We start from the raw sequence: 13,780 nt of genomic DNA on the forward strand, positions 1-13,780 counted from the left end.
GCTAGAAATGTGCACAGATTTACAGAACTTAATCGAACCTGCCTGTGTAGGTTTTAGTTGTTGTTCTTGGGAAGCCATCTATTTTCAGAGCTACAATACCATTAGTTGTTGAACTCCCAGCCGTGTTGAGCGAAAGAGCTATCATTGTTACATGTTTTGTGAAACTTTTGTTGAATAAATGTAAGTTGAATAAGTATAGGGGCTTGTAGAGATGTCAAGGCCAAGAAAAGGGGGGGGGGACTAGGGTTGCCAGGTCCCTCTTCGCCACCGGCGGGAGATTTTTGGGGTGGAGCCTAAGGAGGGCGGGGTTTGGGGAGGGGAGGGACTTCAATGCCATAGAGTTCAATTGCAAAAGCGGCCATTTTTCTTCAGGTGATCTGATCTCTATCGGCTGTAGATCAGTTAAATTAGCAGGAGATCTCCTGCTACTACCTGGCAGTTGGCAACCCTAGGGGGGACAGAAACATTTTGGGAAAATTTTCCCTATCCTGAGAACTATTTTTTCAGTTATTGTCGAAGGCTTTCACTATCAGAGTTCATTGGTTCTTGTAGGTTATCCGGGCTGTTTGACCGTGGTCTTGGTATTTTCTTTCCCGACGTTTCGCCAGCAGCTGTGGCAGGCATCTTCAGAGGAGTAACACTGAAGGACAGTGTCTCTCAGTGTCAAGTGTGTAGGAAGAGTAATATATAGTCAGATAGGGGTTGGGTTTGAGCTGAATCATTGTCCTGCAAAAAGTATCAAAGGTAATGTGCTAATCATTGTCCTGTAAGTAGACTTGGCCAACCTGAGAAATCAGCAGTGGCTGAACATGGACTGACACAAACAGGACACAGGGTCTTATTCCAAGACACTGAAAGACTGGACAATTCTACCAACTATTTTGTCAGATTGCACAGAGAAGCCATTGAAATTCATAAACATCAGCACAACTTTAACAGAAAAGAAGAGAGTTTAAGAATGAATAAGGCTTGGCTTCCTGTCCTGAAAACCTCCAGACTAACAAAGACTACAGTCCACAATAGCCATGCGGATTAGCTTTGGATTTCACACATTAACAGATCACTTCAGGATACAATGGTTCCATTTTAACATACCACACCCTCATTAGCACATTATATTGGTACTTACAGGACAATGATTAGCACATTACCTTTGATACTTTTTGCAGGACAATGATTCAGCTCAAACCCAACCCCTATCTGACTATATATTACTCTTCCTACACACTTGACACTGAGAGACACTGTCCTTCAGTGTTACTCCTCTGAAGATGCCTGCCACAGCTGCTGGCGAAACGTCAGGAAAGAAAATACCTAGACCACAGTCACACAGCCTGGAAAACCTACAAGAACCAATATTTTTTTCAGTTTTTCAAATGGAAAAATTGGCAGATTTGGGGGAACACCTAAAAAAAACCCTCTTACGAAATATTTTTATTATTTATTTGTTTATTTATTTATTATTTCCATTTGTTACCCCGCTCTCCCTGGCCAAAGCAAGGCTCAGAGTGGCTTACAGAATACAAAAGTCATATTAATCAATAAAAGAATTAAAACATTTTAAAATAGCCCTATAAAATCATATAAACATTATACTAAATTACCTAGGCGCCTCTAACGTACGAATCACAATACATAAACTTCAGCTAGGCAAGCAGATGGAAGGCACCAATGGAATAAAAGGTATTTCCCCTTTTGAATGACTGAAATGCTTTTTAAGACAAGGTCTAACTCGCTTAAAATATGGGGCTCAACGTTTCTTATAGGAGATGACCTATAGCATTAGATAATGATGATGCCTATATGTGTCATAGACATGTACAACATATTTTCAAGGATATGTTTGTTGTTGAAATGCAAATAATTTTGGCATTAGCTAGTGTACAATACTGAGTTTGAGGATGTGTGTTGCCATGGAATAACTTGGGATCAAAAGGAGGCTTGGGTTGTGTGGCTGTGTAATTCTGAAGTCAACACAAAAGCAATGGTCCTCCTGTCAATATTTTGCCTCGTCAGTCCTTGCAGTAAAACAATCGGTCGTAGACAGATGCTGCCTCTGTTTTGGAAAATTTTGTCATCTCTGAAAATGACCTCACTGTCTGAGGAAGGGGAGTGCCTTTTAAACCTAAAAATAAAGTAATCCTTGGCTGGTCAGTAATCCCTAGTGATGGATGTGAACCCGGAATGAATGTGTGCGAGAAGAAATAGCGAGAGAGCCATTCAGAGTCCTTGGACATGGCACAGCTCTTCGGGACAGAGAAAAAAGATGACGAGGAGAAAACAAACCCTAGAAATCTGTTATAATGCATGCTATTCCCAATGCACTTCCATAGCTGGAGGGATTGAAACTGGGGGTGAATTGGGAGCACAAATTGGCCCTGGAAAGAGCTTCTCCCTTCTCCCAGTGCCACCAGGCCCACCCCTGAGAGCCAGTGTGGTGTAGTGGTTTTGAGCGGTGGTTTTGAGCGGTGGATTGTAATCTGGAGAACCGGGTTTGATTCCCCACTCCGCCACATGAGCGGCGGAGGCTAATCTGGTGAACTGGATTTGTTTCCCCATTCCTACACACAAAGCCAGCTGGGTGACCTTGGGCAAGTTACAGCTCTGCCCCACCTACCTCACAGGGTGTCTGTTGTGAGGAGGGGAAGGGAAGGTGATGGGAAGGTGATTGTAAGCTAGTTTGAGTCTCCCTTAAGTGGTAGAAAAAGTCGGCATATAAAAACCAACTCTTCTTCTTCCCTGCCCCCAACAGAAGAAGGGGGCACTGGCTTCTTCCTCTGTTGGGGGCAGGGAAGAATGGTTGTGGTGGCAGCTCACTCCATCTTCTACAAGGCAGGAGGCACTGGCTCCTGCTAGCTTGAGGAGACAGCTTCCGCTGGCTTGTGTCAGGGTCTGCTGGATTGTCCCATTTGCCCCACTCATGGCAGAGGCTGGTCCCTCTCACCCATTTGCAGCAGAGTCCTCCAGCTGATGGTGGCTGCTGCCCACTTGGGGTGAGGTGGGGTGGCGTGGAGCAGGGTGGTTGCAGGGGAGGGGGTAGGCCAGCAGGCCATTGGCCCTCTGGGATTTCCCCCCATGGCCTCAAAGGACAATCTGTTCCTGACTGGAACAAAAGAGTTACAAAATATTGTCGAAGGCTTTCACGGTCAGAGTTCATTGGTTCTTGTAGGTTATCCGGGCTGTGTAACCGTGGTCTTGGAATTTTCTTTCTTGAGTTACAGATTTTTATTTTATTTTATGTTATTGCCTCTGAGGAAGTGTGCATGTGGAAGTGCATTGGACATAGAACGTATTATAACGGGTTTCTGATTCTTGAGCACCACTTTGAGAAGTTCATCCACTCACAGACTGTGACTTTTATGGACCCCCACCATCCTGCTTCCAGGGGAGAGGGGATTCCAGGGGGCATTCCCGGCTACTGCCAGAGGGGAGAACTGTGAAAGTCACACTTCACAGGTGGAAGATCTTGTGCCCGTGGAAATGTGGCACTGGATCCAATGTGATGCCATGACGTTAGTGTCTCCAACCTCTGCTTCTTGTGCTACCACTTGTGGTGCCTTAGTTGTAGGTCTGTTTAAGAACATAAAAGTTGCCTGGCTGAAGCATATCAAGCTTTAAAAAATCTATTTAATCCAGGATTGTAATTATTTAGACGTGTTCTTGGCAGTTTACAGAGGGAGGAACACAGGGATGGGGAAGCAGGTTCCTGCCCTGAGGAGTTTACGATTCAAATGTTAACAGTGAAGGAGATCACAGATGGGAGAGACAAGATGTGCATAGAAAACACAGTTGCAAGTACTAAAATTGCATGGCAGAGGTACAGATTTAGAGGAAGGATTAATGGGTAGATCTCTTTAAGAATGCAACAGACTTTTAGACAGCTCACCAAAATAGAGGTGGAAAGGTTTAAGGCACATGAATCCTATTTTTTATTTTTATTTTTTGTTCTAAGAAGAATATATATAAAAGTTAAGAACTGATCGCACAATAATAACGGTCATAATGCTTACTGAGTGCTTACAGACTATATCATCTTACAAATACCAATACAATTATAAACTAATCAATTTGTTACAAAAATGATGTAACTTTTCCCTACAAAAATCATAGAAAGATTTCCATTATTCAGAAGAGTACGTTTGTCCATCCCTTAGCCTAACTAATATAATTCTGATTATTTTGCTAACTCCTGTACCTTGTTTATCCAAGATCTTACATTCAGATATTTTGTAATCTTTCAACTCTGTGCAATGAACGTTCTGGCATTAGTAAAGAAATCTAGTACCATAGATCTGTGCGCTTTAGGAATATGTTCTAATAAAAATCCCAACAAAAAAAGTCTTGGGTGTTTTGGGATTTCGTGTCCAATTACGTGAATAATTTCATCAAGTATCTTTTCCCAACATTGTTTAACTAGTGGGCATTGCCAAAATGTATGTTTGAAGTCTGCTTTCTTGACCCACATTTCCAACATATGTGCTTGTTTGTACAGCAAATTCTATTTAATCTATTTTTATCAGCAGCTTGGCACAAATCTTAAAGTTGTTGTCCATGCCATTCCTGTTGTCTTCAATATCTGATATTAGGAGGTTTACTGCCTCTAAACATGCTGTCATCGCTAAAGTAGTGTGTTCTGGCTTGTCTGCCTTGTAGAGTGCCCACATTTCTCATGAATATTTGCTGAAGGTTATGTCTAGTGTAAGCAAGAATGATATACAGTGATTATGTTTGTACTAAGGTCCAGTTAAACTTTTAATTTCATTTTAATAAATGAGAGGTCAAGCTCAACATCTGCAAAGCCAACCTTCTGGCAGGAATCCTGACAGGGATGTCTCTGTGATATATTCTTTTCCCAGCTGGAGATCCTGCAAGGGCAAAAGCCACATTAGAGCTGCCTCCGTAATAACATCCCAATGCAAACGAGGACATTAAGTGCTCAAGAAGCCAATCAAGGGCCTTATCTTCCAGCACAGTATATCAAGAGAGGGACGGTTAAGACAGACCGTCTCTGTAGCCACGTGCCAGAAGGGAAAGGCAAAAGGAGGAAGGAGGACAGTGAAAGTTTGTCCGATAACTCCTGAATTGTCACAGAAAGGTTGCAGCTTGCAAAGTTAATTTGAAATGTGCCAGAGGTGTCCATCTGGGCTAGAACAAATGTTTGCAATTTGCCAAAATGTCTAATTTTGCCACCACAGGTTGGCTGCAGATTTTTTAAAATTTGAATTTTTGTTTTGAATATGAAATTTGACTTCAAAATCCAAACTCCTTAGCATCTCTTTTTTTCCCCTAGCAGGTGTTAAGCATGAAATCTTATAAAGGGATCAGCAGTCAATCTGTCCAGTGTTTTCAGATACTAAACATCATTGCAATCCAACTATCACCAGCATGGTGTAGTGGTTAAGAACGGTGGTTTGGTGCGGTGGAGTCTGATCTGGAGAACCGGGTTTGATTCCCCACTCCTCCACATGAGTGGTGGAGGCTAATCTGGTGAACTGGATTTGTTTCCCCACTCCTACACACGAAGCCAGCTGGGTGACCTTGGGCAAGTCACATTCTGGCATATACTGAAACCTGATATCATAGGATGTCAAATACAGATTGGAATATATTTGATATCCAGATTTGACATCCTATGATATCAGTATTTGTCATTTTAAAGTTTTATACATTTAATGTTCAAGCCCCATGGCGCAGAGTGGTAAGCTTCAGTGCTGCAGTCAAAAGCTCTGCTCACGACCTGAGTTTGATCCTGATGGAAGTCGGTTTCAGGTAGCCAGCTCAAGGTTGACTCAGCCTTCCATCCCTCCAAGGTCGGTAAAATGAGTGCCCAGCTTGCTGGGGGTAAAGTGTAGATGACTGGGGAAGGCACTGGCAAACCACCCCATAAACATAGTCTGCCTAGTAAACGTTCGCATGTGACATCACCCTATGGGTCAGTATTGACCCGGTGCTTGCACAGGGGACTACCTTTTTAATATTCAAGCGTTCTGAGAAAATTCAGCATCAGCGTTTGCTAAGAACTTTGGGAGCTAACTCATTTTAGTTTTGATATGGAGGAGTCCTTGGGCACTATTCCAGAAGTCTGAGAACAATCTGTGCTCTGTGAGCCAATTGCTGGATTGGTCTATTCTAGTCCTTTCCAAATTTAGGTTCTGCCAAAGTCAACTTGAGATGGATCTTGCCCTGCATACTTAAACTTTAAAGAACTTGATGGCCTTAAACACAATTGCTAGACAAATCTATTTAATGTAAGGGTCACGGTAATTAAAAGCAATCTGTCTTCAGAGGCAGTATCTATTTTTGAGGTCAAACCTATATATAAACGTGGGCTACTATTCCCCTTTTGTTCTGTATCCCCCAAACAGCTCCATACTCAACGTTATGGTCCTTGCAGGTTGGCAGGGGAGATCACTGTTTTTGCATTGCTTTAGCTGCTGTTTACTGATTTCCAAAATAACTTCAATGCTTTCTAAATCTTAATGCATGTGATGAATTTTACTTGAGACAGCTTATGAATTCCTTGATATTCGATTTGGTCGGACAGGACAGATCTTTTCTCTTATTGCCACTTCAGTCAGTCATACTGGAAGGGGCGGTTTATGTTTAATTTCCAGCGTGTTGCAAAGACTTCTAAAGAATTTGTTATTGTCCTGGGTGTGTTTTAAACAGCTTAATATAAGTCTACATCTGCTGACAGTTCTGCTTAAGCTGGGCTAGCTAGATTCAAGTCCAGTAGCATACTAGAACGCTGGGTCATCTGCTGAAGCTGGAGGAGAGAGAGATTCAAAACAGATAAAAGGAAGTATTTCTTCACACAACGCATAGTTAAATTGTGGAACTCCCTGCCCCAGAATGTGGTGAGGGATGCCAACTTGGAAGGCTTTAATCTAAATAAATCTAAATAATTTTTTAAAAATTAACATTGAATACACCCAAGAATACCCCCAAAATCTGAAACCAGCCTCCTGCCATTTCCCAGAAATGCAAAAAATGGAATTTATTTAGATTTCTTTCTCAACCTAGCCTAGGTGTTCAGAGTGGGTTGTGGGTTTTCTCCCCTGCAGTTCCCCCAAATTGATTTGAATTTCAAATGTCTTAGAATCATAGAATCATAGAGCTAGAACGGGCCATATCATAGAATCATAGAGCTGGAACGGGCCATAGAGGCCATCTAGTCCAACCCTCTGCTCAGTGCAGGATCAGCCTAGAGCATCCCCGACAAGTGTCTTCTGAACAAAATCTTTTATTTTTTTGGTTTACTTTATTAAATGTATTTAGCAGCCAATTCTTTTTTGCCTCCTGTTCTTAACAGCTATGAAATGTCCAGCGTCTTTGATGTACAACTCCTGCCGAACAGGCTGCACAAAGCACTGTGAGAACAATACCAAGACTGAAATCTGCCTGGATTATCCCGCCGAAGGCTGCTTCTGTCCTCAGGGACAAGTGACTTTGGAGGGAAGCTGTGTGGATGAAGAGGTCTGCACTCAATGCATCAGTGAGGATGGGATGCGCCACCAGGTAGTTCCCGACTTACTCCCTCATCTTCTGTGCCAGTAATTCCCAAGCTACCCAGGAAGGTCACACTAGCATGCTGCAGGAAATTAATAATATTAGCAAAAACTACTGTGAACCCAACATGTCCATTCACAGATGAGGCTGCCTGCTCCACCTCTGTATGATTTGCTGCTCTGCCTGCTTTATCTGAGTGCAGATAATTCTGCCACACATCTACATCAGGGGTGATTGATGCAATCGGTCACTCCTCGTGGAGAGAGACAACAGAATTACTGACCTAAGAAGAGACTGCCTGTTGTATCTCCTTATTAATCGTTAATTTGGGGAGGGGCTGTGGCTCAGTGGTAGAGCATCTGCTTGGCATGCCGAAGGTCCCAGATTCAATCCCTGGCATCTCCAGTTAAAGGGACTAGGCAAGTAGGTGATGTGAAAGACCTCTTCCTGAGACCCTGGAGAGCTGCTGCCGGTTTGAGTTTGAATCCTCCCTCCAGCTGAAGTGGCTGTTCCTCCAGATTTCCCCCATGACGTTATTGTTCCAGAATTTTTCTTTGTGCTGTGATCCATTAGTTTAATTAGAAGAGTTTCTAAAATTAATTCTGGAACTGAAGCATGTAGTGTTCAGTTCACTTGTATGTTTTTTTCCCTCTGTGTTACTGCAGGCATGCTCTTTGATGAAATACTCCCTCCCCGCCAAAAAAAGGGGCTTTGCTTTGATCATCTTTATACAACAGTATCAGCATGCTTTGTGTGTGGTGTTTTACTGATCTGGGCATGTGCTCCTGCTCTTTAGTAAAACGCTACAAAAATCAATAATTTTGCGTGGTACTCACTACTTGTTTAAGCTCTTGTTTAAGAGCTGTGCCAGATCAGACCAAGACTGCATCTAATCTGGCATGCTGGCCTGTATCCTAGCACTCCACTAAGCAAAGGTTGAAGAAGGCTGTGTTTTGCTACTGCTGCCAGTAGGGTTGTCAGGTCCCTCTTCGCCACCGGTGGGAGGTTTTTGGGGCGGAGCCTGAGGAGAGCTGGGTTTGGGAAGGGGAGGGACTTACTTCAATGCCATAGAGTCCAATTGCCAAAGTGGCCATTTTCTCCAGGGGAACTGATCTCTATCGGCTGGAGACCAGTTGTAAAAGCAGATCTCCAGCTAGTACCTGGAGGTTGGTAAACTTAGCTGCCAGTCAACTTTGGTGGCTGGCCCTCCCCTCCTTCCCCATCTAATTTTTTGCATATGGAGCTCCTCCGTGTACCATGATGGTGCTATATAAATAAATACACAGCATGGATGTGAGAGTTTGCCCTGAGCTCTGCACTGTAGGGGCTGGGTGATGTTTTGGCCCATGTCCTAAGCACACTTACTCTAGAAGTAACCCTCCTTGAAAATACTGTGACCTTCTTCCAGGTAAACCTTCCCCTCTTTTTGTCACACCTTAGTGTCCAGTTCTCTTCATACAAATTTACTGCCCTTTTAGAATCATCGCAAAGGAATTATGGTGTCTCGATAGGGCGTCTGTTTACTGTCAATTCATATCCAGGGGAACAAGGCAATAGTCATACTCTAAACAAGGAATATGGTACATTCTCGGCCCAAAATAGGCTAGTGTGCTTTTGTTCCCGAAATGCCTAAGGAATAATTTGAAACATTTATTTTACTGAAACTTTCCAAGGGTCTGACTTTGCTTGGCTTCTCTTTCTGCAGCCTATGGGGTTGACATGGATGTGTTTTATTCCACTAATAGCATCCTGCAATCTCTTGTGTTTTCTTCCACTGTTATTATAATTGCGCTCATAAAATCTGAAAAAGGGGCAATGCGCAGGTCTTATGTTAAATGTATTAACCTTCATGTTAAATTGGGTAACATCTCTGGTTTCTTGTAATTATTCTAACAATCCAAAGCAATACCATATGTAGTCATCTAGTATTTGGTGTGTGTTTTCCCTGTGTTAGTTTCTTTCTTTACATCCCTCCTTCCCCCATCTCTGACCAGTTTTTGCATACCAAATAACCAGAAATTTCCTTTCTTTGAATCATTATGTTATTCTTATATAGCACTTGGAAACGTGGATTCCTTCCAACGAACCCTGTAACATCTGCGTATGCCTTGATAATAGGACCATAAACTGCACGACTCGGCCTTGTCCAACTGCCAAACGTAAGCTATGGACTTTTTTTGTGTAAAAAAGGAAAACCTAAATATTTCTTCTTTCCAGTTTGGTTAATTAAACCATAGACCAGGCATGGCAAACCATTGGTTTATAAGCCTGGTTCACCAGGGATGTTACCCATCATTGATTCTATCAGTGAGTCTCCTTGTTTATTTCATATCCATTTTATTGACACTGTATATTCTGGAAGAGCCGAGACCAGGACCCCTGGCAAACTGCTGTTTGAATTGATCTTTCAAGGAAGGGCTCAATGGTAGAGCATCTGCTTGGCAAGCAGAAGGTCCCAGGTTCAATCCCTGGCATCTCCAGTTAAAGGGACTGGACAAGTAGGTGATGTGAAAGACCTCTACCTGAGACGCTGGAGAGCCACTGCTGGTCTGATTAGACAATACTGACTTTGATGGACCAAGGGTTTAATTCAGTATAAGGCAGCTTCACATGTGTTCACATGTGAATACCCTCCCAACTGCTGGGGGCACTTTTTGAGGGATGCATACCACCTGAGCACATATGTTCTGAGTCAGCGAAGCCTTAGTTATTATGGTAGAGCCTCCTCATCTATGGAATGGATGCAGAATTCTGAACCCAGACTCATGTCTGGAGAGTAGAATGGCCTCTGGGAGCAAAGAAGTTGATTGCTTTGGGTTAGAAAGGTGGCTTAGTTTTGTTTCTCTCCCCATTATAGCTGTTTGTGGTCCTTGTGAAATCCCAAGACTGCAGAGAGATTATGATCTGTGCTGTCCAGTTTATGAATGTGGTAAGTTTCTGAAGGAAGTCTTGTGTGTGTTTATGTGTGCTTTAATTCTGTGGTATTAGGCACAGAATTCAGTTTCCTGGGAATCTCAGCTTTCTCGTTAAAAACAATGCAAGTTTCTAGAGCTTATGGCTGTGAAGATATGCTTGAGGGGTAGCACCTGCCAACGTCTCAGAAGCCTCCTGGTGGAGGGGGAAACAGAATAAGATTTCTGGCGATTAGTAGGTGGGCTTTGGTGCTCTGAACAGCTCCTTTGCTTTCTCCAAGTTTAGCAGAATCAGTATAAATTATGGAATGTTCCAAAACTTACACAGTATGGAGGAACAGTTATTTCGGTATCAGAGTAGGATGTTGGAGACCCCAGGTTCAAGCCTTCATGCTACCATGAAGCTCACTGTTTGACCTTTCGGGACAGTCACACAATCGCAGCCTAATGTATCTCACAGGGCTACTGTGAGAATAAAATGAGGGAGGGACAGTGTTTGCCATCCTATATTCCTTAGGAAGGGTTAGACTCAAACTCAAATAACAAACAGAATAAATAAATCGTGCAAAATGAGGAATTATGTTTTTATATACACTGTTGCTTTCATAGTGTACACTGGCTGCAGAATTTAGCTTTTCTTGGAGCAACTGTTGAGTTGCTTGAATCCGAGAATTTTTTACCACAGGATATACACCGAAAGCTGGACAGTGAAGAAAGCTGATAGGAAGAAAGTAGATTCTTTTGAAATGTAGTGTCGGAGGAGTGTGTTATAGATACCATGGACTGCCCCCCCCCCAAAAAAAACCCCACAAATCAGTGGGTTATAGATCAAATCAAGCCTGAACTGACTAAACTGAGGCTGTCGTACTTTGGTCACATTATGAGAAGACAAGAGTCACTGGAAAAGACAATCATGCTAGGAAAAGTTGAAGGCAGCAGGAAGAGAAGAAGACCCAACAAGTGATGGATAGACTCCATAAAGGAAGCCACAACCCTTAATTTGCAAGATCTGAGCAAGGCTGTTAAAGGGAGGATGTTCTGGAGGACATTAATTCATAGGGTCGCCATGAATCGGAAGCGACTTGATGGCACTTAACACGCACATACACAGCGTGGTCGTATCATCGGTGTGATTTGTTTACTAGTCAAGTTCTTATTGGGAAAAGGAGAAGTCAGCTTTCTCTAGAATGACCTTCCCTTGTGTGCTAGTAAGTTCTTGTCTTGCGCAATTTGCAGACACTATTGGAATGAGGTGTGAGTAAGCATGGCAAGGCCCATTGCAGGTCAGAAATAATTACTGGAGAACTCCAGGCCTCATCTTGAGTCTGGTAACCCTAATTGGGAAATTAGAGTTCCATCTAGTGCCTCCAGTAGGGGGTGGGCCGTCGTCTAGACTGGGAGCATCTGCAGGTGCTCAGCCATGCCAATCCCTGATGTCTGCCTTACAAACGAGGTCGCTATGAGATGGTCACTTCTCTTGTTGTTCCTTCTTTAGCTTGTGATCTAGTCACTTGTGAACTCCCTCCTGTACCTCACTGTGAAGGTGGCCTTCAGCTTGTGCTGACAAATGTTGGGGAATGCAGGCCGGATTATGCTTGTGGTAAGACTCCTTCGAAGTGTCTAATCCTGAATTTACTTCAGCAAGTAATTCTGTGTTAGTGCCTGCACGTGTGAGGGCATGAGTAACTTAGTTTTGTATTGTGAGTAATTAGGGTTGCCAGCCCTGGGAGTTATTGTGGGCAGAGTCTGGGGAGCCATGATGTCCCTTCCAGTTGAGTGGCTGGAAGTGATGTCACCATCCCTGCAATGCTGAAGGAATTTCCCAAATTAACCATAGAGAATTGGGAAATTCCTAGAGGGTTCTGGGCATGGTAACATGTGCAGGGGGTTGGACTAGATGACCCTGGTGGTCCCTTCCAACTCTATGGTCATTTATGCATGGGAGGTTTTGCTTTAATTTGCTGCTCTCCAGATGCATATTTTCCCCATCCAAATTCTTAAAGCTCAAAAATAAGGCCCCATGCAGAGTTTTGAGAATTCAGACGGGGGAAATGTGCATCTGGAGAGCAGCAAATCCAAGGCAAAACCTCCCATGAATAAATGGCCTATGATTATGTGATAACATCATTTACAACCACTCACACCAACATCCCCCCATTTGCCCCTCTCGCTGCTCTGTAGAGTGATGGCGACACGTAGCCTACTGCCATGGGTAACGTGGTAGACCTAAGGACAATCCATAATTCCTGTTTTGCACCTCCCTGCCCCCCATGGTTTGAAAACTGCCTCAAGCAAAGTAAAGAAGCAGTTGCAGAATTCTTTGGGGCATGTAGTATTGTAAATCCCACTTAGTGGCTTTGTTACATATTCTGTGTTCTTTGGTTGTTTTGGTAGTCTGTAAAAAAGACGAATGCAAGCCAGAGTCCCCTCCTCTCTGCCCCCCGCACCGGACGCTCGCTGTGAAGAAGACCCAGTGCTGTGATGAGTATCAGTGTGCTTGCAGCTGTGTCAATTCGACAGTGGCTTGCCCTGCCGGGTATCTATCTATGACTGTCTCGAATGACTGCGGCTGTACATCTACCACCTGCACTCCAGACAAGGTGACAACAATGAACTGCCCCTCTTGCCCCCTGGAGAAGGTCTGCCTTTCTTGGCAAGGCTCCCATCAGGAGTGGGGTTACTGCTGTGATTTTACTCTAGTGATCTGGAGCAACAGGGCGATTGCCCCCACATATCCAAATGAGGGTGCTTAGTCCACATTTCCAGTGTTTATTAGAATGACTCTTATAATTTTATGTAGTCTGTCTAAAGTTACACACACACACACACAAACATATGGTGATTTTCCCATAAGTTTATACTGATTACATTAGCTGATGTCGAAGTAAATCTATTTTCCCACTCATACCTATCAATGACTGTACTTTGCATTTCCCCCCATCGTATCCCCAATAAGTAATATGGGACTGGCTTTTGATTGAGATTGATCTCAGTTTTCTATTTTTTTGTCTGATGGGGGTGGAGCCAACCATTCTCTAAGTAGCCTTCATGCAATGGAAGAGCCACTTAAGTTGAAGGAAAGACTCTTTAGATTGGAGGAAGACTTCAAACTTGAGCCAAAAGGAAAGGTGGGGTATAATGTAGAAGAAGAAGAAGTGTTGGTTTTTATATGCCAACTTTCTCTACCACTTAATGGAGAATCAAACCACCTTACAATCATCTTCCCTCCCCCTCCCCACAACAGACACCCTGTGAGGTAAGTGGGGCTGAGATAGTGTGACTAGCCCAAGGTTACTCAGCTGGCTTCATGTGTAGGAGTGGGGAAGCCAACCCGGTTCACCAGCTAAAGTCCAGGTTAG

General features: G+C 43.4%; 1 protein-coding gene across 1 annotated transcript in view; it reads left to right on the plus strand.

Moving 5' to 3' along the window:
- The window catches only part of VWF (von Willebrand factor), a 196,636-nt gene that overhangs the window by 146,207 nt on the left and 36,649 nt on the right, over positions 1 to 13,780 (plus strand). Inside the window, exons 38-42 of the mRNA XM_056862312.1 lie at positions 7,313 to 7,518; positions 9,566 to 9,668; positions 10,367 to 10,438; positions 11,917 to 12,021; positions 12,816 to 13,021. Of these exons, the coding sequence (XP_056718290.1) occupies positions 7,313 to 7,518; positions 9,566 to 9,668; positions 10,367 to 10,438; positions 11,917 to 12,021; positions 12,816 to 13,021 (692 nt within the window). The remainder of the gene's footprint in view (positions 1 to 7,312; positions 7,519 to 9,565; positions 9,669 to 10,366; positions 10,439 to 11,916; positions 12,022 to 12,815; positions 13,022 to 13,780) is intronic.

This window comes from Euleptes europaea, chromosome 17, assembly GCF_029931775.1.
Source record: "Euleptes europaea isolate rEulEur1 chromosome 17, rEulEur1.hap1, whole genome shotgun sequence".
NCBI classification, from domain to species: domain Eukaryota; kingdom Metazoa; phylum Chordata; class Lepidosauria; order Squamata; family Sphaerodactylidae; genus Euleptes; species Euleptes europaea.